Source organism: Symphalangus syndactylus, chromosome 13, assembly GCF_028878055.3.
Source record: "Symphalangus syndactylus isolate Jambi chromosome 13, NHGRI_mSymSyn1-v2.1_pri, whole genome shotgun sequence".
NCBI lineage: Eukaryota > Metazoa > Chordata > Mammalia > Primates > Hylobatidae > Symphalangus > Symphalangus syndactylus.
Window position 1 is genome coordinate 120,207,416 of NC_072435.2, and position 24,826 is coordinate 120,232,241.

General features: G+C 58.3%; 1 protein-coding gene across 37 annotated transcripts in view; it reads right to left on the reverse strand.

The window, feature by feature from the left end:
* NCOR2 (nuclear receptor corepressor 2) overlaps positions 1-24,826 on the reverse strand; it is a 240,969-nt gene that overhangs the window by 84,415 nt on the left and 131,728 nt on the right. For 34 of the 37 annotated variants that reach the window (XM_055239207.2, XM_055239216.2, XM_055239211.2 and 31 more), the window contains 5 exons: positions 21,787-21,959; positions 20,736-20,829; positions 17,746-17,924; positions 13,645-13,699; positions 11,075-11,173 (listed from right to left, as the gene is read on the reverse strand). In XM_055239207.2, coding sequence (XP_055095182.1) covers positions 11,075-11,173; positions 13,645-13,699; positions 17,746-17,924; positions 20,736-20,829; positions 21,787-21,959 — 600 coding nt within the window. The remainder of the gene's footprint in view (positions 1-11,074; positions 11,174-13,644; positions 13,700-17,745; positions 17,925-20,735; positions 20,830-21,786; positions 21,960-24,826) is intronic. The other 3 variants (XM_063614585.1, XM_063614583.1, XM_055239213.2) reach the window with 2 other exon arrangements.

The following is a 24,826-nucleotide window of genomic DNA, read 5'->3' on the forward strand; positions in this document are numbered from 1 at the left end:
CCCTGTAGTCCTAGCTACTCAAGAGGCTAAAGTGGGAGCAAAGCTTAAACCTGGGAGATCGAGGCTGCAGTGAGCTTCAACTGCACCACTGCACCCTAGCCTGGGTAACAGAGTGAGACTGCATCTCTACAAAAATAATAAACTTGTTTTAAAAAAAGAAAACAAAGGTTACAAGCACTCCAACGGCATTGCTTCCTGATCATCTGGCTACATGGAGCTACGAAGTCATCTGTGCCATGGAGGCGACTTCCACCAACTGCACGCACAGGGTGAGGACAGGATAAGACAGCTTGGTGCTAGGGGCATCTTTCCCCAGTTCCAAGTCAGCGGCAGCACGTTGTCGCGTGGCACTGGGCATGGTGAGAGGATTTATTTACACCATGGCAACCGGCACGTGCTACAAACGCAGCTTCCCCCTACAGAAAGCTGCTTGTTAAACATTTACCAGCACTCTACGGCAGAAAGATGCGTGTCGACAGAACGTGAGCAACATTTAACACGCACATGGAAGCCTCTTCCGCCTGTACAGATGTGTGCTGTGCCAGCCGAGGCTCTGTTGTAAATCCTAATTCAGATCCCGTCCTACAACTCGGCATCAAATCCACAGTCCCTGCTCCTGCTCTGAGGCCGGGATTCCTGGCCCCTGCCCGCCTCCCTCAGGGCAGCTCTCCCTATGCCCATCACCTGTCTCCTGGAAGATGGCCTGCATGTTCCTGCTTCAGGGCCTTTGCACGTGCTGTGCCCACGGCCCAGCAGTGGCCTCCTGACACTGGCTTACATGTTTGCCCTTTAACACTCTCTCAAATTACCATGCTGATTGACTTGCGCATGGTCCAAGTCCCCCATGGGTGTCAGCTCCAGGGACCTTGTTTGCCCTTTTTTTTTGGAGGCAGGGTCTTGCTCTGTTGCCCAGGCTGAAGTGCACAGTGGCATGATCACGGCTCACTGCAGCCTCCACCTTCCGGGCTCAAGCAGTCCTTTCACCTCAGCCTCCCAAGAAGCTGGGATCACAGCAGCATGCCACCTCACCTGGCTAATTTTTTAATTTTTTTGTAGAGATGGGGTCTCACTATGTTGCCCAGGCTGGTCTTGAACTCCTGGCTCAAGCAATTCACCTACCTCGGCCTCCCAAAGTGCTGGGATTACAGGCATGAGCCACCGCACCTGGGTGACCTTGTTTGTCTTGTCCACGAGGGAATCACCTAGAATGATGTCCCTGCAGAACAGACTCAAACACCACCCATCCCCCAGGGACAGCCTGCCACCTGTGAGCCTGCCAGGGCCCCTCCCTCAGCGCCTCCAGCTGCCACAGACACCAAGGCTGCTGTTCTGGGAACTACTTCCTGACTCCAGCAGCCCAGCTTGAGATGCCCCCCAGGCCCCCCGGATCCTGACCGATCTGCTGCCTGGGGAGCGCTCACATTTTCCACCTCCTTCTGCCTCTCTGATGCGATCGCCCCTGCACTGCATCCTGGCCCATGCAAAGGCCGTGTTGGTCATTTCCTGCAGCCCGGTCTGCTCCAACCCTGGGCTCCGGCCCACCCACCAGCTGCCTTCCCTAGAAGCAACATCCCTGACTGCAGGACGTGGGGAGCCCCCAACTGTCTCCCCACCTAGCACAAAGCTGGGCAGGAAACCCAGAGACATCTGCTCACTTCAACCCTAAATCTGCACCCAATCCTGCCCAGCCCAGCTGGCCCTGAGTGGAGAGGACCCGGCCACCTCCTCCAGCAGGCCTGGGAAGGTCGGCACCACCGGAAGGCTGTGGGCCCATCCTGGCCCAGCCCCAAGCAGGCAGCGGGTTTGAAACAAGATACAAGCCCTTTGGCCTGGGAGCTGAAACACAGCCTGGGGCAATCTGGCCCGCCCTGCCACCGGTCCCCATCATCAAGTGACTTCAGCACCTAGGGGAGGCAGCTAGCCCTGAACACCAGCACCCACCGCACAGTGGCTGCCCCTCCCCGGGGACCAAGCCTGGCTGCTCCTCCCCTGGAACAGCCTTCCCGGTCATACTGTTCCCTGTGCAAGCTGTCCGAGTGCCACAGCAAGAGGATCAAGGTCACCAGTCCCTCTGCAAAGAGCTGGGAGAGGAGAGACAGAGGAGGCAGGGGAGAGGGGGCCGTAGTGGGAGGGAGGAGAGAGAAAGGTAGGGGAGGAGCAGAGACCTGGAGGAGGAAGGGTGAGAGGAGAGACCCAGGGACAGGGTGAGAGGAGAGACCCAGGGACAGGGTGAGGAGGGGAGGGGGCAGGGGAGGAGGAAGAGAGGAGATGGGGGAGAGAGAGAGAGAAGGGGATAGAGGGAGCTAGAGACAGAGTTAAAAGACTTAGATGGGTGAAAGAGAGAGAAACGGGAAAGCACATGCAGAGAAAGACGAGACGTGGACACAGAGATAAAGAGACAGAGAAATAGAAAGGGGGAGGAAGACATGGGAAGAGAAACAGACGTAGCCACCCGTGCGCGCATGCGCGCGCACACACACACGCACACGCACACATGCATGCGCACACACACACACAGAGAGAGAGAGAGAGAGAGAGAAACCTAGAAAAATGCACGAGATTCAGAGCCGGGGGCTTGGGCAGAGCAGACCCAGAGGGACAGAGATGGGGAGCGGTGGAGAGCGGGCGCAGGCGGGACGGCAGCAGTCGGTGGGGAGCCTCGGCCTCCCTGGGCTTCCTTCTTGGACCCAGGCTGGATGACTGGAGCCCAGGACGGGCTGTTCCCGTCTGTGTCCCATCTCTGCAGAAAGAGAGGCGCCCTTGGCCACATGAACCCCCATCGCTGCGGGAAGGCCATGTTGGCTACCAGGGTGCCACCTGGCCTAGCCAGCCTCACATCCTCGCTCCCCCACGGTCTGCAGTCAGGCCCCAGCATTCCTGGGCTCTGGTTTTGCAATTCACTAGGATAACGTGGCCCTTCCATCAATGAATCATGGACTATAAACCACTGTGCCAGCGCTTGAGCTGTTCCCCCCGCCGCCCCACAGTCCGTGATTCACCTCAGGGTGGTGGCGATGGGGCTCGGAGCCCAGGAGAGGATGCTCGGGCCTCAACCCAGCCTCTAGGCTCAAAAGCCGCTCACGGCCGATCTCAGGGGCCAGGTTCTGGGAGGTGGGGGCTCGGCCCTCCCTTGCCAAAGCTCAGGCGTGTGGGGTCTCATGGGGGTGGGCGTGGAGGGGCTAGCATTCCAAAAGCCTAAGCTCGGGCCTGCATCCCCGTGTCAGAACACAGAGAATCTTCCAGAAAGAAGATGGCACCCTCCATTAAACAAGAAGGCAATCCCATCACTCCAAACAGCCATGCACATCCCTCGCCTCCAGCCGGCCACAAGGCTGAGCACCAGTGCCGTAGATGCAAGCTGGGCCAGAGTGAAGGCGGCCGCACACAGCGCAGGTCTGAGTCCAGAGATGTCCCATGGCCAGCACTTTTAATCAAGGACTTTTATATTCCACTTTATAACCATCCAAGTTTCAGAAACGCAACCATCGAAATGACACACAAACTGCTTTGGTACAGGGCACATGGTGTGGGGGTGACAGGGCGGAGAAGGGCCGGCACAGGTCTAGGCCTGGTCCAAGCGCTTCAGACAGGGCAGGTGTCCTTGGGATGACACAGTGGCACTGGCGTCTTGCTGCCAGGCTGTGGTTAAGCATTCGGGTGGCCACAGCATCTATAAAGCGTGGCTTTGCAAACATGCAGATGCACAGGCTGCCTCCTGGGCTGGACTGGCCAGACCTCCCTTCTGGAAGGGGCTGGCTGCCCTCGGCTGTCAGGCCTGCTGACAATAACTCAGCTCAGAGCTGCCTCATCCAAGTTGGGCCCTGGCCAGGGAGGCCGTTGCCCACCCCAAACACCTGGGAAGGGCCGTTCCAGCTTGAGTGTACCCCCATGGGTGGTCTGGGCTGTAGGGTAGCCCACCTCAGGCTTAACAACCCTTCAGCCACCCCGCTCCCTGCTCAGGGGCTGACCCCCAGCACCGAGGTTCCCAGCAGGGTCCCAGACCAACGCCTGGGAGCTCCTTGGAAATCCAGAGTCTTGGGCCTCGGCCCTATTGTGGGGTGAGGGGTGCGGCCCAGTGACTGGGTTTCCCCAGCCCTTCCAGTGATTCCGACATGCACTCACATCTGAGGACTCAGACTGGGACATGTCCCCTCACAAGGCAGACCTTGGCCTCGGACGGTGGGAACTCCAGGAGGGCAGAGCCCCAGGATGCTGGCTACAGCCATCCTGGCATGGTCAGTGGTGTCTGAGGGAACCGGAAGCCTCACTGCCGGGGAAAGTGCACGGTCCAGTGTCCCTGGAGTCACTTCTCACCCCCAGCCCACAGGCTTCCCCTCCCTCGGGATCCCACCACAGCCTCCATTTCAATCCCACCTTGACAAAAGGCAAAAGGAGGGGCACCCATGTCCTTGGTCCTGGGCCATGCACCCCCCAGTTCGGGAAATCCACAGGCGGCACATGGGCGCTGTCGAGCCTGGGAGGGGTGGTCGTGCCCACTCCCCGACATCTCGGAAGTCCCACCTTGCGTCCACCTCTGCAGTGTGGAATCGGGGCAGTCTGGGGTGTTGAGATGGGCCGGGCGCGGCTGATCCCTTTCCCCTATTTTCTAAAGGACTAAGGTCGGATTCGCATCTGAAGGTAGAGTCTGACAACCCTGGCATACAGTAGGCACTGAAAAAATGCCCCCGGATGAATATGCATATATTGTGCATCCGATGGACACCTCTTGGGGGGTCTGTGGGGCGAGCAAGCTTGGGGACACGAGGCGGGAAGTCCCCTGTGAGCGGCATCTGTCCTGATGACATGAGAGCGGCCACTCGTGGCTGTCTTCAGCAGAGATGTGGCCTGGAGCCATGGGCACCGCGCCAGGACCACAAGCACCACAGCCTCTCTGCGGCCACCCACAGCAGCCTCCACAGCCACCCAGGAGAGAGGGGCTGTGCACCGGGAGTGGGGATACTGAGACAGTGCAAGAGATGCAGAGTGGGAGACAGAGATGGAGAGGAGAGAAAAGGAGGGAGAGAGGGAGATGAGGAAGAGCCCTCAGCAACTCCCCAAAGACATATATGGTAACAGCGGAGGCGCTGAGAGAAAGAGACAGTGGCCAGCTACTGTCCCCAGGAGCTGAGGGACACATGGCAGGGAAGAGACACAGGTGGTGGTGGGGAGTACTGAGCCCCATCCCACCCCAGGACTCCCATCCACCCCATATCAGAGGGTGTCTCCACAGCACAGATCGAGCCTGGCTCACCTGGGGTCCCTGCATCCAGCATCTGACTCCCCACTGACATGGAGCCTCATCAAGAGACCCTCTGTCGCCTGCCCTCGAGGGGCTCCTGCACAGACCACAGGAGAGGCCTGTCCTACCTGGCGGATCAGGGCTGGCTTCCAGAAGGCTGGCTTTACAGCCAGTGTGCTGCCGAGGGGACGGCTGGGCCTCCCTCCAACTCCCCGGGCTGCATGTGACAGGATAGAACCCTCAGTCTGCCACTCAGCAGGCGCCTTGGAAGCTTCCTCACCTCCCTGTGCCTCTGTCTCCTCATCTGGCCGGTGGGGATAATTACACACCTCTCCCCAACACTAGTGAAGTTGAAATCATCACAGTGTGTGGCGATAGTGCTGCATGACTACTGGCCGGCACCATCACTGTCGCCATCGCCATCACCATCATCACCATCGCCACCACGGCGGCCAGCAGCACCCATCACCATCACACGGCAGGGCCAGGTGCCCCTGCGTGACTGTCAGCCGGCACCATCACTTTCGCCATCACCATCATCACCATCGCCACCACGGCAGCCAGCAGCACCCATCCCCATCACACGGCAGGGCCGGGTGCCCCCGGAATTTTGACAAGGCTCCCATGTCTCACTGGACTCCCAGGTCCTATCCCCCACTCAGCCATCAAGGGGTCCAATGCATATTGGCTGAGATAACCTAAGTCTTCTTCTAAAACTAGAGAGCCCAAGAAGGCAAGGAGAACCCGACCTGCTGCCCTCCAGAGAAACACCACGGAGAAGGGAGCTCAAGCTCCCTCCCCGTAGAAGACATCGGGGAAGAGGCAGGCAGCATCCCCTGGCAGTGGGCACCCTACCCCTGAGGGTGCGTGGGCTCACTGGCTGGGAAGACCCAGGTTCTCCACCTTCCCGTGGTGCCCGGGGAGGGGGCCAGTGTCACGGTAGGGGGAAGGGGCTGTGTCTGCTCACTCAGAAACCTACGAGGGAGAGAGAAGCACGGACAAGCGTCCTGGGGCAGCTGTGAGGGGAGCGGGGCTGGTCAGGGGCTTGTGTGCTCCCTGGCCTGGGATTCCCATCTTATCACACGGCCTCAGCTGCCAGGATGGGTCAGAAAGAAGGACCGGCCCACAGAGGTACCCTGGGTGCCTGCAGTGCCTGGAGCACAGGGCAGTGGCTCCCCAGCCCAGTCAGTCGCCGAGAGTCCTGGACGCCTGTCCCAGCCTGCAGGTGCCGGCCACGCGGAGGCAGCGGGGTGGCGGGTGGAGAGTGGTCTCAGTTCACCTCCCCACCCTCCTTAAGGAGCTGCAGGTCCTGTGTGCTTACAGCCTTGGCGCACTCAGAGCCCACCACTGCCTGCACCTCCCGTTCGTCACCGCAGCCTTCCAAGCAGCGGTGCTGGGCCCACCCCAGGCCTGCCGCGCCCTCACCTGGGGCAGACTGATCAGCAGTGTCAGTGGCTCCACAAACCCAGCCACAGACAGAGACGCTTAGCTGGCGGCACTCACTGCATCTCCACTTAACAAGACAGGCTGAGCGCCTGAGGCTGCCGTTGATTTTGCTTGCTGCCATGGGGCAGAGAGGACTCTCAGCCCTGGAGTTGGCACTTGGGAACCCTTGTTTACCCCGTGGTTGTGAACCAGGCCTGTGGGGAGTGGCAGGGCAATGGATCTACCTGGCACAGAAGGTGTTCCAGGATATGAGTGTAAATCTCCCTCCCTGGCAGGGCCCAGGCCACACCACCACCTCCTTAGCAAACGCAGCTGATCCAAGGAACGGGCGAGCCCTGGAAACAGACAGGGACCTCCTGCCCGACTTGCTTTCTGCCATCTTTCTGAGAGAGGCAGAGAAGACAAGCATCATTCCCCATCCTGGGAGCCCCTGCCTGGAACAGTAGCTTCAGCAGGGGATAAAAACTCACCAGCAAAGCCCCACCAACTCCCAGGCACCGCAGATACCACGGCTAAGCCAGGACATCTCCAGTGTAGAGGGGCATGTTTCCTCCCTGCTATGGAACATTCTAGGGCTTCCCCGGTGCCCCAGCCTGGCCCCAGGCATCTAATGCCCTCCTCCCCCGGTCTCACTGTAGTCTAACCCAGAGGTCTCCTATTAGGGGCTGGGGGTGATTTCAACAGCAAGTAAGAGTTGTGTGGCATATACAATGTTGAGCTGTTTTTTCCCTTTTTAAAAAATGTGACCTAAGATTTAAAATCAGGCAGTTTCACATAAAACTAGATTTCCAGCTCATCATCAAAGATCAGAACACCTGGCAATTCAGGGCCACTGGCCAAGCGTCGGCTGGAGCTGAGACAGGGGCCCAAGCTCTGCAGTGAGCCACAGGCCTCCCGTCTCCCTACTCCCTCCCCAGACAGAAGTCAAGTGTGAGCTGTTATTTATCAAGTTTGCACTTCTATTTTTCACAGGGTAAAAAAAAAAAATCTCTATTTACCCATCAAAAGTGAGCAAAAGGAAGAGGGTCACATAATCTTCTCCATTTCTTTGTTCGTTTAAGGCTCTGGGAGATACCGGGACCCCCAGGAATCCAAAGACTCAGGCCCCCTGTTGTTCCTGAAGACACGTGCTGTCTCTCATGCTCCCTGCCTTCGCACGTGAGGGCCCCATCCCTGTCCGCCTGCGGGGCTGCTCCTCAACCTCATCTTTGGGGCCCTTTATTCTACGGAGTCTTCAAGGATGTGCCACCAATGCCACCTCCCAGGGAGACCCGCGGCACAGGGAGTCCCCACAGCACAGAGAGACCTACGGCACTGTCTTGAGGCCACCTGTTTACAACAGCTCTGAACAACTAGCATGAAGCTCCCCATGTCCTGCACACAATAAATGCTCAACCAACGGATGAGTCAGCAAGCCGGACACTCACTCCACGGAGGGCAAGCCGGACACTCACTCCCTAGAGCAAGCCGGACACTCACTCCACGGAGGGCAAGCCGGACACTCACTCCCTAGAGCAAGCCGGACACTCACTCCACGGAGGGCAAGCCGGACACTCACTCCACGGAGAGCAAGCCGGACACTCACTCCACGGAGGACAAGCCGGACACTCACTCCACGGAGGGCAAGCCGGACAGTCACTCCACGGAGGGCAAGCCGGACAGTCACTCCACGGAGGGCAAGCCGGACAGTCACTCCACGGAGGGCAAGCCGGACAGTCACTCCACGGAGGGCAAGCCGGACACTCACTCCACGGAGGGCAAGCCGGACACTCACTCCACGGAGGGCAAGCCGGACACTCACTCCACGGAGGGCAAGCCGGACAGTCACTCCACGGAGGGCAAGCCGGACACTCACTCCACGGAGGGCAAGCCGGACAGTCACTCCACGGAGGGCAAGCCGGACAGTCACTCCACGGAGGACAAGCCGGACAGTCACTCCACGGAGGACAAGCCGGACAGTCACTCCACGGAGGGCAAGCCGGACAGTCACTCCACGGAGGGCAAGCCGGACACTCACTCCACGGAGGGCAAGCCGGACACTCACTCCACGGAGAGTAAGCCGGACACTTACTCCTGAGAGCAGGCCGGACACTCACTCCACTGGACACTCACTCTACCAGAGTACAGGCCAGGCCTCTACAACAGGATATACCGGGCACTGACACCACCCCACTCCCGCTTCTTAAATTACCATGGTCTCCCCACCTCCCTCTGTGCAAATGTGGCTCTCACACAGCAGGACGGGATGGGCTTCTGCTCTTCAGAGCCCCCAACCCAGCTACCAGGAAGGGCTCCCACCACAAGCCCAGCCTCAATGCCCCCACACGGGTCGCGGGAGGGGAACTGGGAAGGCCAGCAAGAGAATGAGCATACTGTAGGTGTCCAACAGACACCTACCTGATGATGTTTTCCAAATACCTCTTGAGGCCATTAGCCACCCTTCCTTTGTCACAATCCCCACCGCTCCCTGCTGCCTCTCATACCTCAGCATCTATATACTCCCTGCCTGGCACTTACTTTTTTGCCTCTCAGTCTAGAAAATTCCTAAATGCACGTCAATTTCAAAAACACCATAGCGGCTGGGCACAGTGGCTCATGCCTGTAATCCCAGCACTTTGGGAGGCCAAGGCAGGTGGATCAACTAGGTCAGGAGTTCAAGACCAGCCTGGGCAACATAGTGGAACCCTGTCTCTATTATGAATACAAAAAATTAGCAGGATGCTGTGGCACGCACCTGTAATGCCACCTACTTGGGAGGCTGAGGGATGAGAATCACTCTAACCCAGGAGGCAGAGGTTGCAGTGAGCTGGGATTGCACCACTGTACTCTGGCCTGGGCAACGTTGTGAAACTCCATCTCAAAAAAACAAAAATAAAACATAGCTACATCTTTGGAATACATGCTCTGTGCCACTCGGCCTTGGTTTTACACATCTGTTAGAAGCGCAAGCAGACTGGTCAACTCTGGCTACAGAAAACTAGACAAGAAAACCCTCTCCACAAGCCAAACGCAGCCACCCTTCCACGATCCCTGCGGATAAGGACCAAGCTCAGCCCCGGGCATCATGGCTGGACGTTCGGAATGCGGTGAGGGGTGGCTCATGCTCCTGACAACAGCCTGGTTTCCCTTATGGGAGTTTTCTTAGGCTGTAGGAAAGTGCCTGTTTCACAGCAGACACTGGGACCCCGCCCCCAACCCGTGATGGATGGTCTTCAATGCCTTACGGGTCTCAACCTCTGGCAGCCTGGGAAAGGGAAGGCGGGCAGCTCTGGGGAGGGGCTAGAGGATGCCACCAGAGGGAGTACCCGCCTCAGAAAACCTCAGGGTCCCCTTACCCTAGCTCGTGCTATTCTTGGCCTTTGTCACTCTCGCCCGACCCCCCCAGCCACTGAGGCCCCCAGGAAGGAAATACCTCGACCAACTCCGATCCAGCAGCCACCAGAGTGCCTACTGCCTCCACCCGCCTCCTCCGTGTGGTGCTCCCAGTATCTGCTCTGAGACGATGCTTCAAGAGCCCAGATGCAAAACAAATTCTCCCAAACACGGAGCGCCCAGGATCCCCCTTTCAAAGGCGTGCCACTGAGCCTCTCATCTCTACCATTATTTACTGGGTATTTTTTCAAACCAACTCCTTTTCCTCTAACTCGGAGGAAAAAGCAAACTTTTTCTATGAAGGGCCAGATAGTAAACATTTGAGACCCTGTACGCCACACACTTTTGGTCACAACTACGCAACTCCACCAAAGCAGCAAGGACGCTGCCATGGTAATATGTAAACAAACAGGCATGGCTGTGTTCCAATAAAACTTTATTCACAAGAACAGATGGTGGGCCGGATTAGTCCCAGAGTCCCAGTCTGCCAGCCCCTGCTCTAGCGTAAATAATCTTTCAGTCTCATCCCAAGCAACGGCGTCTGAAAAAACGGCGAGCTGAAGTACTGGCTACTTTTTCTTTCAAGTGTGCATTAAGATAAACACACACAACCATTCACATTTTAAACATGTGAAGTTTGTGAACTACCCCAAGTCATCCTGGGAAGCCCTTACTTTTGGAATGTAGCCTTTTTACGCACAGAGATCACAGGTCACCCAGTCAGGAGTCTGGGATTTTGCAGGCGGAGGAGGCCTGTGGCTGTTTCTCCCCAGCTCTTTTCCTGGCCACTATGGGAGGCTCGAGATAGCCTGGCAGGGTGAGCACCCCAGAGGGGGTCTCCCCACACCCGCTGCAACCACGGAGGGGAGCCTGCACTCACACTGCTGGTGGCCAAGCAACAACAACTCATGGGGACAGTTACCGCCAGCCATGCGGGGTGCTGGCCACCAAGCGAGTGGCTGCTGAGCGTGCAGGGAGCCGGACCCCAAGGACAGTCACCCCCACCTTGCCTCTTACCTGGCTCTTGCCACGGCGCCGATAGCTCCGTCTCACCAGGCTCTTATAGTTCTCATTCTTCTTAGTCAGGTAGTAATAGAGGACGCACTCAGCCACCGTCTGTGGGACAGAGGAAGAGGACACTGAGCAGGGTACAGCACAGGCATTCAGGGCAGGAGCCAGGAGCTCACATCCTGGGCTCACATCCTGCCTCTTCTATGTACCGGCTGGGTGACCTCGGGCAGATGACCTAACCTCTGTGTCTCAGTTTTCTCATCTGTAAAATGGGAATGCTAATTGTACATACTTCACAGGATTATCACAAAGATCAGATCAGTTAATACATAGGTAAAGTACTTGGGACGAGGCCCGGCCCAGAGTAAACATGATGGAAGTCTTTCCTGTTATCACAGTCACCGCTGTTGCTACGGTTAATGACAGCACTGATGTCGCCATATGTTACCCCCAGCCCTTATGGGAAACAAGGACTCCAGCCCACAGCCGGGCAAACTCAAAGCCTTCCCCAAACATAGGCCCAGGTTCTCTTTTCCCTGACTTCAGCCTTCTCCTCCCTGATATTTGAGGTCCTGAATAGCCTCTTCCAAGCCTTGTGCATCGGGACCACCCCACACCCCATGTGCCTCTTCCTGGGTTTCCTTCTTTTCTCTGCTTGGTCTTTTCCATGTAGATTGGGTCTGAAAGCCGGAGCAACCAGCCCTCTATGAACCCCGGCCAAATGGGACCAGTAAAAGGGGCAGCCTCAGAAAGTGATGCCACGATGCCCCCACCTGCGGGCATGGAGCCCAGCTTGCCAATGCCCGCAGCCGTTCTCCTTACAATGTCAAATGTTTCTGCAATGTTCTGGCCAGTGCCAAGCCAGGACCCCACCTCCAAGGGGCATTCTGTGAGGCCTCTGAGCTGGGCCTCAAACCTCACTGCCCTCAACACAAAGCCCCCAGCTGGCAGCCTCCGGCCAAGTACGACCGCCAGGGGGGCTCCCAGGCGGCCCAAGGCTAAACCCGGCCCAGAAACAGGACCCACACAGCAACAGAGAAAGATATTTTATAATCAGATGCCAATATTTGCAATTCAGGGGATGTAGGTGCCCGACTTCTCCTTTAACAATTCAGGAGAGCTCCTTCCTGCGCTCAGCAATAGCAGCCCAGCTCCGGACAGCAGCTGCCCCCGCAGACGGGCACAGACTGGCTGGTCCACCTGGCTCCCAGCCAGACGTCAGCCTCACTCACTGTCAAGACCCGCCTGTCCCCGCCGGCCTCTCCGTTGGCAGCTCCTGCTCCAGACCCCTCTGGAAGCTCTACTGAAGCCTCGTCCTGGGCCGCCTCTCAGCCAAAGAACACCATGAAGTTTGCTCCCCAGCACAAAGACTTCTAATCCCCTCGTCCTGAAGGAGCATTGCTCAAAGGCCAATTTCTGAAATGCCCTGCTTCCATCCCGGGGAGCCCTAACCTAGAGTCCGCCGTGCTGTCCACTCCCTGAGGGAGACGTCCTCACTCAGAAGATGGGCTATTTATAGGGCTTGTTTCTCCACACTGGTTTTTCAGGCATGGAGAGATTTTTCCCCACACTGCTCGGTCTCTCTCCTTCTACGGTTATCAGCTCATGAGGGGCAGGCGCTGGGAACAGCTGTCCTTTAAAATAAGTGCCTCATCCTCCTGGCCTCCCTCCTACAACCAGGAAGCCCGAGCAGGGTGTCCACCAAGCGGGGGTGGGCAGGTCCCCATCTCTGAGAAACGTGATTCAGGGGAATGCTGCTTAAGACACACGGACGGCAGCCTTTCTCCTCTGACCCCAGGAAGCTGGGGGAAGGCCCAGGGGCCACGTCCAACATGCAGCCTCATCCAGCCACCTTCTCCCACCTGCAGCCTCCCCAGGCACAGTCCAGCCAGCCTTGTGAGCGCAAAACAACGGCTTTACCGTTCTCTGGGGACACTTTGTGTCTACCGGCCAACTGGGGCTGCTCCGGGCCTGGGCTTGACACAAAGTGAGCTTTAGGCCTCAGTTCCACACAAAGGTTTGTCAAAGAAGATGGGGACTTGTAGGCCACACGTCTGGCTTGGCATTAGAGGTGTCAGAAAGCAGTCAGTGACCCTCAGAGGGACCTAGAAAAGCTGGTCCCTCCAGTCCCTTTGAGGCATGCCACTCCTGCCTACGAAAACTTCACTGGGATGCCAGGCATGGTAGTGCTTCCAGAATCCACCCCCAGTTTGCAAGGACGCTCCACGCGGCCTTTGAGGAGCTGGCAGGAGACCCGGTTGGGCACAGGGGGCTCCAGGAAGCCTGGCCGTGCAGCTCTCCCTGGAGTTCTCAGGATTCCCAGGTGCTCAGCAACCTGAGGCTCCTCCTCCATGGGCCCAGGAGGCCAGGGCGGGGCCTGTACTGATCTATCTCCCAGATGGAAGGAAAGGAGGGAGGGAGGGAGGGAGGAGGGGAGCATGGCAGCTGGAGCAAGGGGCCAGGCAGGCCAGGCAGGCCAGGGCCTCCTGGGCAGGCAGGGAGGGCCTCCACCCTGAGTCCACGCAGCTGCCCACGGAGGTGGAGACCGAAGGGGTATGGGGCGGGCAACGACTCACCTTCCTCTCCAGGAATGATGCAATCAGGCCAAAGTTCTTGGGATGCTGCATGAACCTGCGGGAAGAGAAGGGCGGGCGTGAGACCTGGTCGTGGGGGGCTTCCCTGCGGGGCGGCCGATCGGCTCCCAGGCGCCTGCCATCCCCACTGGCCCAGCCTGGCGGGCACCGCCCCACTTGGAGCAATTAAGCCCGGGGGGTGTGGGAAGGGCTGCTGCGGCAGACGGGAGGGGTGGGGACCCAGGGGTAAGAGAGGGCGTTCCTTGGAGTGAGTCACTGGCTTTAGCGCCTTTGAAAATATATTTGTTTGTCCTGCTGGAGGCGGCTTCCAGGAAAAATGAGGACATGACATACAGCTCTTTGGTGGGGTTCCCCCCCCTTTAAAATCCGCTTTTGTTTCTCTCTCCAGCTGGATCTGGGAAGCAGGGCCTCACCCGGCCCACACAGGGTCTGCTTGGGAACATGGCAGGGCCCCACCAGCGGGGTCACAGCTCACCAGGCTGCTGGGCCTCCCCAGAAGAGCTGGGAGCAGAAGCTCTGAGTGCCCATGGGGCAGCAGGAGGGGGCTGGCCAGCCAAGGAGGCGGCAAGCATGGACTTAAGTCGGAGGGCGGTGGTGGGGCGCTGGCACTCTCCCAACTGGCTTCCTGCGTAGCCAGGAGAATTACTGGGAAACCACTGGGCCCAGGCTGAAATGTGAGGGCCAAAGGAGCGGGAGCATGGTGGGGGCGGGGATGTGGGTCAAGGCCTGCTCCACCCCAGGGGTGCTGAGTGGAGTCCCTGGCCCCAGGCTCAGGCGTCCTGGCGACGTGCCACAGCCCCACGGCCTTCGCAGGGAGAGCAGCGGCTGCTAGCGAGGCTGGACTGTGGGCTCCCACGGAGGGAGGCTGAGCGAGCACCGGTGCCCGACCTGCCTGGCCCTCCAGATGGCTGGGCAGGAGGCCAGCAGGCCCCGCGCCTGCTTCCCAGCCAGACACCCAAAGATCCTGAATAGTCTCTGGTCTCTTCCCGGTGGAAGTGGTGCGGTGAGGAATGGCAGGCTTCCCTGGCCTGGGATCCTGCCTCGGGCGGCTGGCAAGGCCGCAGCCATCCTAAAGCCCTTCTCTTCCAGGTAGGGAGAGTCCTTTCCTCTCCGCTCCCTCTCCTTGTCCCAGTGACATTTCCTTCCCTGCAAACCCCTCCCACGGGGTTTCCCCAGGCACAGTGGGGGCTCCCACGAGACCAGGAATCAAACTTGGGAATCTCCTGTCACCTGTTCCCCTCCCCAATACCTCACTTGCACCCCCTGAAGACGTTTATTAAAAGTTTCCTATGCCCTGCACACCTCACAAGGAAGGCCCTATCGCTATACCCATTTTACAGATGAGGAAATTGAGGTTCAGAGGGGGAATGGTCGCATGGCCAGCACGTGGTGGAGCCCCATGCCGTCAGTAGGTGATTTTCAAAGCCCCGAGTGCTATCAATTCCTCTGCACATGAGACTTCAAACCAAGCCCACAGTCCTTGAGGCATGCAAGTGGCCAAGTTGTGGCTCACACAGGATGGAAGCTACACCAGCCCCACAGGCCAGCAGACAGCAGCCCAGCCTGGGTCCCCTGCCCTTCGGCTACTGAATTAACAGAGGGTGAAATTATCAGACCTGCAGAGCCACATGAGATCTTCCGAAAGGCTGAAGCCGCAGAAAGTCCCCCAGAACACCTTTTTTTTGTATTTCAGAAAAAATACGTACACTAAAACGTCATGCCTACCAGGGGGAATGTGAATCTCGAACGCAACAGTAATTCAGTAATTCTTAACACCCGTGACTGTCCCACCATCACCTCCCTCGTTCAAAACTGTAAAAAGCATTCGACGGAGACTTTGATTTGATGTAGAAAGATCGTGCCTGCTATGGTGAGGCTGCAGGCACGAGCCACTAAGTTACGGAGTATTCCTACCCAGGAACCAAGCGCTGGTTCCTGTGAAGGATCACTCACTCTGTGCTGTGGGCATTCAAGGGCTCATTACCCCACCCCCTCTATTTTTATGGACGTTTCAACATTTCCATAATCAAAAGCTACTCTTAAAAAATGTTTTCCACCAAAGACCCTCCTGGATAGCCACTGTGTCCTTTCCGAGTTCGGTATCTGCACTTGCGGGTCCACCCACCCCTGCCGGGGACCCAGAGTCACCCCATCCCTTAGGTCCTGCCTGGCACCTCTTTGGGGCCACAACCCTGGACCAAAGCCCAGGGCACTGGGGAAGGAGTGTCATTGCTTTGGAGGAAGCTCTTGTCCAGAGGCAGGGTCTTCCCCAAGGCGGCTCAGTGGCCTGCCGGGTGAACGTCGGGCAGTGACGGAGCAAAGTCTCTTCCCTGCGTCCCCTTCTGGCCAAGCACTGAGGCCTCCGTCCACACCTGTTTCCCACTCTCCTGCCTCCCAGAGGTCGGAGGTGCTCTATGTCCTGGGCAGGGAACCCAGCCCTTTACGTGCAAGTGATTATAGCAAGCTTGTCCAACCCACAGGCCACATGCAGCCCAGGACGGCTTTAAATGCGGGCCAATACAAATTCGTAAGCTTTCTTAAAACCTTATGAGACTTTTGGCTGGGCGCGGTGGCTCACGCCTGTAATCCCAGCACTTTGGGAGGCCGAGGCGGGTGGATCACGAGGTCAGGAGATCGAGACCATCCTGGCTAACATGGTGAAACCCCATCTCTACTAAAAATACAAAAAATTAGCCGGGCGTGGTGGCGGGCTCCTGTAGTCCCAGCTACTCGGGAGGCTGAGGTAGGAGAATGGCGTGAACCCGGGAAGCAGAGCTTGCTGTGAGCAGAGATTGTGCCATTGCATCCAGCCTGGGCGACAGAGCGAGACTCTGTCTTGAAAAAAAAAAAAAAAAGAAAGAAAGAAAACCTTATGAGATTTTTTTGTGGTTTTTTTAGCTCATCAGCTATCATTAATGTTAGTGTATTTTCTGTGTGGCCCAAGACATTTCTTCTTCCAGTGTGGCCTGGGGAAGCCAAAATTAGACTCCCCAGAATTATAGCACACTGTCCCTAAGGCATGGGGTGGCTCAGCAGGGCCCACCACCTCCTCTGGGGACCCCAGGCCAGGGATGGAGGTCTCCTTCTGCCTGGATGTCACATTGCGGATCCTCACTGTGGGATTTGGCCCCCTCAGACACAGCTTTTGAGAGAACTTGACTCCCGTCTCTGCTCTGCACAGCCCCCCTCCCTAGCCCCATTCACAAACCCTTCCCTACACAGCCTCTCCATTCCAGCTGGAGGAGTCTGAACCCTGCCTCCACTGTGTGCATGCTGTGTGGCCTTTGTGCACTGTCTGAACCTCTCTGAGCCTCCGTGTCATCAACTGTGTACTGGGGTTGGCCTGGCTGAGCTGTCCTAAGGGACAGGAAGGGAAATGCATGAAGCCGAGAAGACACAGGCACAGTGATGGGATCACAAACCCACTCAGCCAGCAGCTACTGTCAAAGACAAAACAAAATAGAAACCACCAAAAGCCACTGGCCAGCTGCCGCCCTGCCCAAGGCTGCGGCCCAGCCTCTAAGTCCCTCCTGCCTTGTTCTTCCGACTCGCAGTGCCCTGTCTTACACACAGCTGCCCTTACACTTTGTACCACGTTGAAGTGTGTCCTCTTAAAATTCATGGCCACCCAGAACCTCAGAATGCGGCCTTATTTGGAAACAGGGTCTTTCCAGATGTAATTAGTTAAAGTGAGGTTGTATTGGGTTAGGCTAGACCCTGAATTCAGTGTGACTGGTGTCCTTATAAGAAGAGGAGAAGCACAGAGACAAAGGTCATGTGGGGTCGGAGGCAGAGTGTGGAAGGATGCATCTAGAAGCCCCAGAAGGCCAAGGACGCTGGCAGCACCAGCTGGGGAGAGGTCGGGAACAGGCTCTCCCTTACGGCCCCCAGAAAGAACCAACCCCACCGAAACACCAGGATTTGGACTTCCGGCCTCCAGAACCAGGAGAGAGTAAATCCCTGCGGTTTTAAGCACCCCCCGGCATGCTCATTTGTGGTGGCTGCTGGGAGACAGCGCAGGCCTCAACAGGATGGAGGGAGGGGGGAGGGCCAGGAGGCCAGGCCAGGTGATGGAGGACTCACTTCTCCCGGAAGGTCTCCTTCTCCTGCTCACTCCACATGTTCATGACCTGGCGGTCTTTGTACACCTTCATGGGGTCGGCCATGAGCCCGTTCATGTTGATGAACTTGATGCGCTGCTGGTCGGCGTCGTACAGCATGGGCGGGATCACGGCCAGCTGGCGCATCTGCTTCTCCAGGTTCTGCAGGGAAACGGAGGGCAGGGTCAGAGGCCCGGGGGCGAGGTGCTCCGGCCGGCGCAGGGGACCCAGGGAAGGCACAGAGGGGACGGATGTTCTGCGCCAGAGCAGGGAAAATGCAAAACCGACAAGAAGGAGAATGATGAGTTTAAAAATAATAATAGCTCGTGCTGGGGGAAGGGAGAATGTAAAGGCCTCCCCGACAGGTTTATGGTGGGCAGGACTGTAGATTCAATGCAGAGAGCAGCAGCCGCCTTCTCTGCAGTGGGAGGGGAGCCATGAATCTTCCCTTTGGAAATGCAAGCGCCATAAAGCACTGTAGGAAGGATGCTCAGCCCAGCTGGGCCCAGGGAGCCCGGGAGACAGCCCGGCCTCCCAGGTTCGGCAGGCAAGAGTGGGCCCTGGGGTCTGGCTGGCCCCACGGCATGCAGGCAGCCCAGGGGCGCAGAGAGGGTCGGCCGCCTCACTGGTGGAGAGGTCTTTCCTTCCCCCGCACTACACGCCCCCTCCCAGCATTCCGCTCCTTCAAAGGGCCCACCTGGGATCTGGCCTGCCCAGCCCTGCATGCGGCAGGAGTCAGGCGGCCGCTCCTAATGCACTGGGATGACTATTAAGAGGCTCTGAGCCGCCACTCAGCTGGGCTCACTTCCCCAAATCTCGCAGCCAGCCAATTACTGGCGATTAATTACCCATCTCCGGAGGCAGGCAAGGGCTCCGCGTAGCCAAGGTCAGGCAGTTCAAACGATCCAGCTGCCCGGCCGCCCACATCCAACCTCTTCACTCAACGTGCAGGACTCCCAGCCAGGGGCCGGGTGCGGGGCACAGCTCTGACCCCAGGGTGGGAGAGGATCCCCCGAAGAGGCCGGCGTCTATCTCCCAGACCCTTGGAGCTGTCCCCTACACCCCTGATACAGAACAGCAACCTTCCTCGGGTGTCCCAGGGATGTAATAATGGCAGGACCCCCGGCACGGCCACAGGCAGGACCTCTGCTCCGCCCTCCCACAGCTGCCTTCCTGTCCTTCCCATGCCGGCCATGTGCTCTGACCGCAGGAAGCTCCCAGAAGGATGGGAAGTGCCTGTCCTCCGGCCCAGCCCCTTCCCTTGCACACTCCCAGGGCACCTCAGGTCACCCCAGGCTGGCTGGGGAAGTTTCTGTCCCAAATTCCACTTCCACCCTTCACCCCAGGCACAGCATCCTTGATGTCCCTGAGGACTCTGATGACTGCATTCCCATATGGCCAGTGTGTGTATGTGTGTGTGTGTGTGTACACGCAACAATCAGCCCAGGTGCCACACCCTTGGCCATCAGGTGAGGAATGCAGAGGAGAGGGCCACCGGCCTCCTCCTTCCAGTGCAGACTAAACCCACGTCCAACCTCTCTGCGGGATGTCCATAAGTGCACAGCGTCCGTGAGACAGGGGCTGAAACGGCCCAGCTCCGGCGCCCAGCCTTCGAGGGCCAGGCCCTGTGGCTGTGCAATGCAATGGCTTTCTGAGCTCTGTTTTCTGTCAACTGGATGTTGTTGTAAACAAAGACGTACCACGAGAAGTTTTAAAATGAAAAATTATGTTTTAATGGCCAGATTCATCTTTGGATTGCCTGCGTCAGAATCAAGTGGGTGGCTGGGTAAAAATGCGGATTCCTGGGATCTGCCCCAGACCAGCTGAATCAGAATCTCTGGTGAGAAACTGCAACTTAAACCGGCCGCCCCCTCCCCGGGGCCCCTCCATCTGTCTAATCTGAGCATCAGCATCGCAGGGCAGCGCGTTCTGTTGTCCAACAGAGCACTCTGCAGCCAGGGAGGTGTTCGCTGTCTGCTCCGCCCAGGAGGGGAGCTGCCAACCACAAGCGGCTGTCGAGCTCTTGAGATGTGTCAGATGCAACCGAGGAACTGAATTGCTAATTTTATCCCATTTTAATTAATTTTGATTTCAATAGCCGTGCGTGGCTCTGCTGTGCTGAGCTGAAGGGCTATAATCTCCCATCTGGACAAAAGCTCTCCCTGGACAAAAGTCCCCAGAAGGAAGAAACGTGCCGTGGCTGCCTCTTGTCTGCCGTGGTGTTGGGAGCAGGGGGTAGTGTCATCATGGATACCTGACCCACAGGACCCGGGAGGGAACAGGCTGATACCAACTTCCTCCCCAGGAGAAAAGGCTGCCCCTCTGCTTTCTGGCCAACTGTGGGCCCCAGCGACGGCAACCAGGGTCACCTAGGCTGACCCCAGGTGTCCTGGCACCCCAAAGAGGCCTGAGGGGAAACCAGCCCTGCTCCACCCAGGAGGGCTGAGGTGCCTGCGAGAAGGTCATGGCTGCGTGGACAGGTGGCGTGCTGGGAACTCATCGGCCTGCGCCATGCTCCGCCCACCCCGCCAGGCTCTGGGCCCCGGAAGGTTGACCCTGGAACCCACTCCCGCCCCTTGGGCTTCTGGCTGGACTCAGCCAAAGGGAAGTTCCAAAAGGAGGCAGGAGATGGGAAGAGTGACAGGCAGGGTCCTCATCCCCCAACCCCCTCCCTGCTGTGGCATCTGGATCGGGGAGCACTGGGGCCCTCCCTGCAGGGGGTCCTGCCACCCTCCCTCTCAGACACGTTAACACCCCTCTCTCCGCTCGCCCCTGCAGGCCTGGGACGGGCCGCAGCTTCCTGAGGCTGCTAGTCCTGGGTACCTCGATACCCACCTTGATTCCACCCGCACTTCAGTGGCAAAGCCCCTTGACGTAAACCACCCGGGAGGTGGTTTCTGGCTAGGGCCTCTGCACCCTCACGGGGGATGCCAGGGAAAAGGAGCCGAGGCCGGGGCCAGGGCCTGGACTCACCTCCTGCTCTGAGAGGCCATCGATGATCTCCGACACCTCGTGCTCGCTGCGGGCGGCCGACATGGACAGCCCACTGCCCCGCTGGCCCACCCTGCTGGGGGGACCAAGGGGACACACTCAGGACCCGCCTTTTGGTGGTCGGGGACACTAGCAGACCCCTGTGGCGCAGCCCTGAGCCCACACCCTCCCCAGAGAAGAATTGTGGGCAGCAGCCAGCAGAGGGGCCGGCCCCACACCCGGGGTCCCGGGGAGGCGTGGAGCCCCCACCCCAACCCAGCACGGCCAAACCCCGTGACACGGGCAGCTCAGTCCCTTCCTGTCTCCTAAAACACCCTGAAAAGCCCAGCCACAAAGATCTGGGTTCAAAGCCCAGCTCTGCCTCTTCGGCCCTGGGGCAAAGTGTTTCTCTCTGTGCCTCAGTTTCCTCCCGTCATATGAGGATTCAAAAGTGGCACCGGGCTGCCTAGGGCTGTGGTGGGGAACTTAATGAGACATGGCTTGTGAGTTCGGTTAAGGGTGAAAGGTGTTGTTGCTATTATTACCAATGAATCGCCTTGTCTGTGTATCCAAAGAAAAATGGCCATAGAACCACAGCTGCCTGTCAACAGGCACCGCTCACACGGGGCCCACCCAGGCCTCATAGCCACTGGGGGAGGCTGGCAGCCTGGTCTCTTAGCCACATCTCTCCCCTTTGTCCCACACCAGGGATCTCAAACTCAGCTGCCTTCAGGGGTCGTGCAGGCCCCAGAAATGAGTGAAGCTGGCAGGTGCACGCTATGGCACACGGGAAGGAGTGCTTGTCCCCAAAACGTATTTAAGTTCCAAGTAAGTGTTAGGCCAAAGAGGCTCCACGTGACACATGCCAGCATCTGGTAGGTCCCTGACCACCGGCCTGAGAAGCTGCTGCGCTGTTTTGTTCCTTCCTGGCTGGGCCACCTCTGCCGAGGATGCCTGGAGCTGACCCCGAGCCCTGACGTGGGGGGCCCTGACGTGGGGGGCCCTGATGTGGGGGGCCCTGACGTGGGGGGCGCCGGGCTCGGGCCCCGCTCACCTCTGCATGCGCTCCTGCAGCTCGCGCTGCTTGCGGATCTCAGGGAACTGCTTCTCGTAGTACTCGCGCACCTTGCTCTCCTTGGCCCGCCGCCGGGGGTTGTTCTCGATGCGCTCCACCTTCTTCTCCCAGGCCTCCATGAGCTGGTCATAGCGCTGGCAGAACTTCTGCTCCTGGGAGAGCGCGGGGGGCACTGCAGAAGATGCTCCTGCACCTGGCACCCGCCACCCTGCCCCTGCCCACTCACAGACAGGCAGACACACAGGTGCGCACACACACACACAAAGTCACACAGGCACACACACATGCAGTCACACAGGCACACACACAGAGTCAGATATAGCCACAGACACGTACATACAGGCACACACATACAGTCAGATACACACAGGCACACAAACACACAGGTACACACAAGTCACACAGGTGCACACACACACGCACACATAAGTCACACAGGTGCACACATACACGCACACACAAGTCACACAGGCACACACAAATGCAGTCACACAAACACACACATATGGTCAGATACACACAGTCACACAGACATGCACATACAGGCACACACACATATAGTCAGACAGATATACACAGGCATACACACACAGGCCCACACAAGTCACACAGGCAGACACACGTGCAGTCATACAGACACACACACACAGTCACACAGACACACAGTCACATACACACATGCAGTCACACAGACACATAGTCACACAGACACAGTCACACAAGTAGACAGAGAGACACACAGTCACACAGACAGACACAGTCACATGGCAGGCAGACACACAGTCACACAGACAGACGGACAGTCATATAGGCAGATACACAGATAGACACACACACACACACACATATATACACAGGCACATAAGTCACACAGCCAGCCAGCCAGACATACAGATGGTCATACAGGCAGACACAGTCAGTCACACAGGCAGGCAGACACACACACATGGTCATGCAGGCAGACATATGACAGACACACACACAGTCCATCACACAGGCAGGCAGGCAGACACACAGGCGGTCACACAGGCAGGCAGACACACACACACGGTCATCCAGGCAGACATATGACAGACACACACACAGTCCATCACACAGGCAGGCAGGCAGACACACAGGCGGTCACACAGGCAGGCAGACACACACACACGGTCATCCAGGCAGACATATGACAGACACACACAGTCACAGGCAGACAAACAGGTGCACACACAGGGTCTCGCAGGCAGACATGATGGACACACAGAGTCACACATGTAGACACACAACAGACACATACATGTCACATAGGCAGATGACAGAAAGACACGCACATAGTTGCATGGATATCCAGCAGACGGGGGCCCCTGAAGAAAACCCACAGACTTCCCCTGAGGACATGGTCACCTCCCTTGCTGGTGAACTGGCCACCCAGTCCTGGCCTCCTCTGCAGAGGCCTGGTCCCAAATGGAAGCCACCCGCCACATGTGGCTCAATTGAAATCACAAATCAAGTAAAATTTAAGAGTCGGGCTCTAGTTCTCCCCAGACACACTTCCAGTGTCCAGCAGCCACATGTGGCTGGGGCTCCGGCCACACCAGACAGCCCAGACGGAGCCCACTGCCACACCACAGGAAGCTGTGCTATACGGTACGGGGTGCGGGGCCCGTCAGCCCCGAGGAGGGGTAGCCTCCAGAGAAAACCGCATTCCAAGCAGTTCCTCATTCCCCAGCCTCACCCCAAGGACCAGCTGTGAGGACCCCAGCAGCTCCCAGAGAGGAGGCTCTGCCCTCTCTCCAAGACAAGGAAGTCCCTCTCCACATCTAACCACAGTGCTGCCTGCTGCATGTCCTTTGAGAAGAGATCCCCAATCAGCCCGGAGCATAGCTGCCTGGCTTCCACATCTCCGAGGTGACTTGTGCAAGTGGTGACCGGGGGTGGGGGGTGGGGGCAGGGAAGGGAACGCAGGGCGAGCCACCCACACAACCCCAGTTACTCCACCTCTAACAGCTGGGGGTGGACAGATGGTGTGGTCTGGGAGCCTCCACAAACACCCACTTGGCGCTTCGGCCCAATCAGAAAGCCCCTCTCTGGTCCTGGAGCCCAGACACCCCAGCCCCACCCCACCCCATATTCCAGCTTCTGACCAAGGGCAAGCTGTGCCCTCCATCCTCGACAACCCCGTGACCATGACAGTCCCCACGAGGTGGTCAGGCTGGTGCTGGGTGGCCCAGAACCTAACCCTATGCACGCAGGCTGTGCCAGGAACGCGCTGGAGATCAAGAGGCAGTTCTGGTGACAGACAACAGCCACACGTGCTCGGAGCAGTGGCTGCTAACAGCCCCAGTGAGGGATGGGGACTGCAGGGACGGCAACAACCAGCCCATGCCACCTCGGCCCCTGTCCAAGAGACCCCAGGCTCATGGGTGAGAAAAGCTCGCCTCAAGCCAGCAGAGGAAAGTCACGTGGTGACTGGTGCAGACCAGCGGGCGGAAGCCAACAGGCCACTGGCCAGCGGGGCCTCGGCCTGTCCACATTGCCTGCAGGGCGCCGGCAAGACGGCTGGGCTCTAGCTGGGTCCCTCATGGAGTGCACGGGTGGCAAAGGCCTCCAGCAGTAGTGTACCTGAGGGGACATCCAGACACCTCCATGGCCCCAAGCACTGGGCTCTGCCTTCTGCTCAGGACAAGGAAGTCCCCCTCTGGGTCTAACCACAGTGCCACCTGCTGTAGCCTGTGCCTATGTCCACTGTGCTGGGTGTGCACTCAGCCTGCCTCGGACAGCGCAGGGCGGGCAGCTCCAACCTGGCCTGGGTAGCAGGGAAGATGCTCGTTGGCGTTTTTCTACAAGGGCGGACCCACTGGCCAGGGGGAGGAAACAGATCCCTTCCTCCCCTCCCTCTCTGTCTTACACACACACACACACACACACACACACACACACGCACACACGCACACACGCACAGGGAAAGACTGGAGCCGTCCCCCTCCCGCCCCCCGCCCCCCGCCCCCGCCGGCTAGTCTGCGGGGTGCTAGTAGCA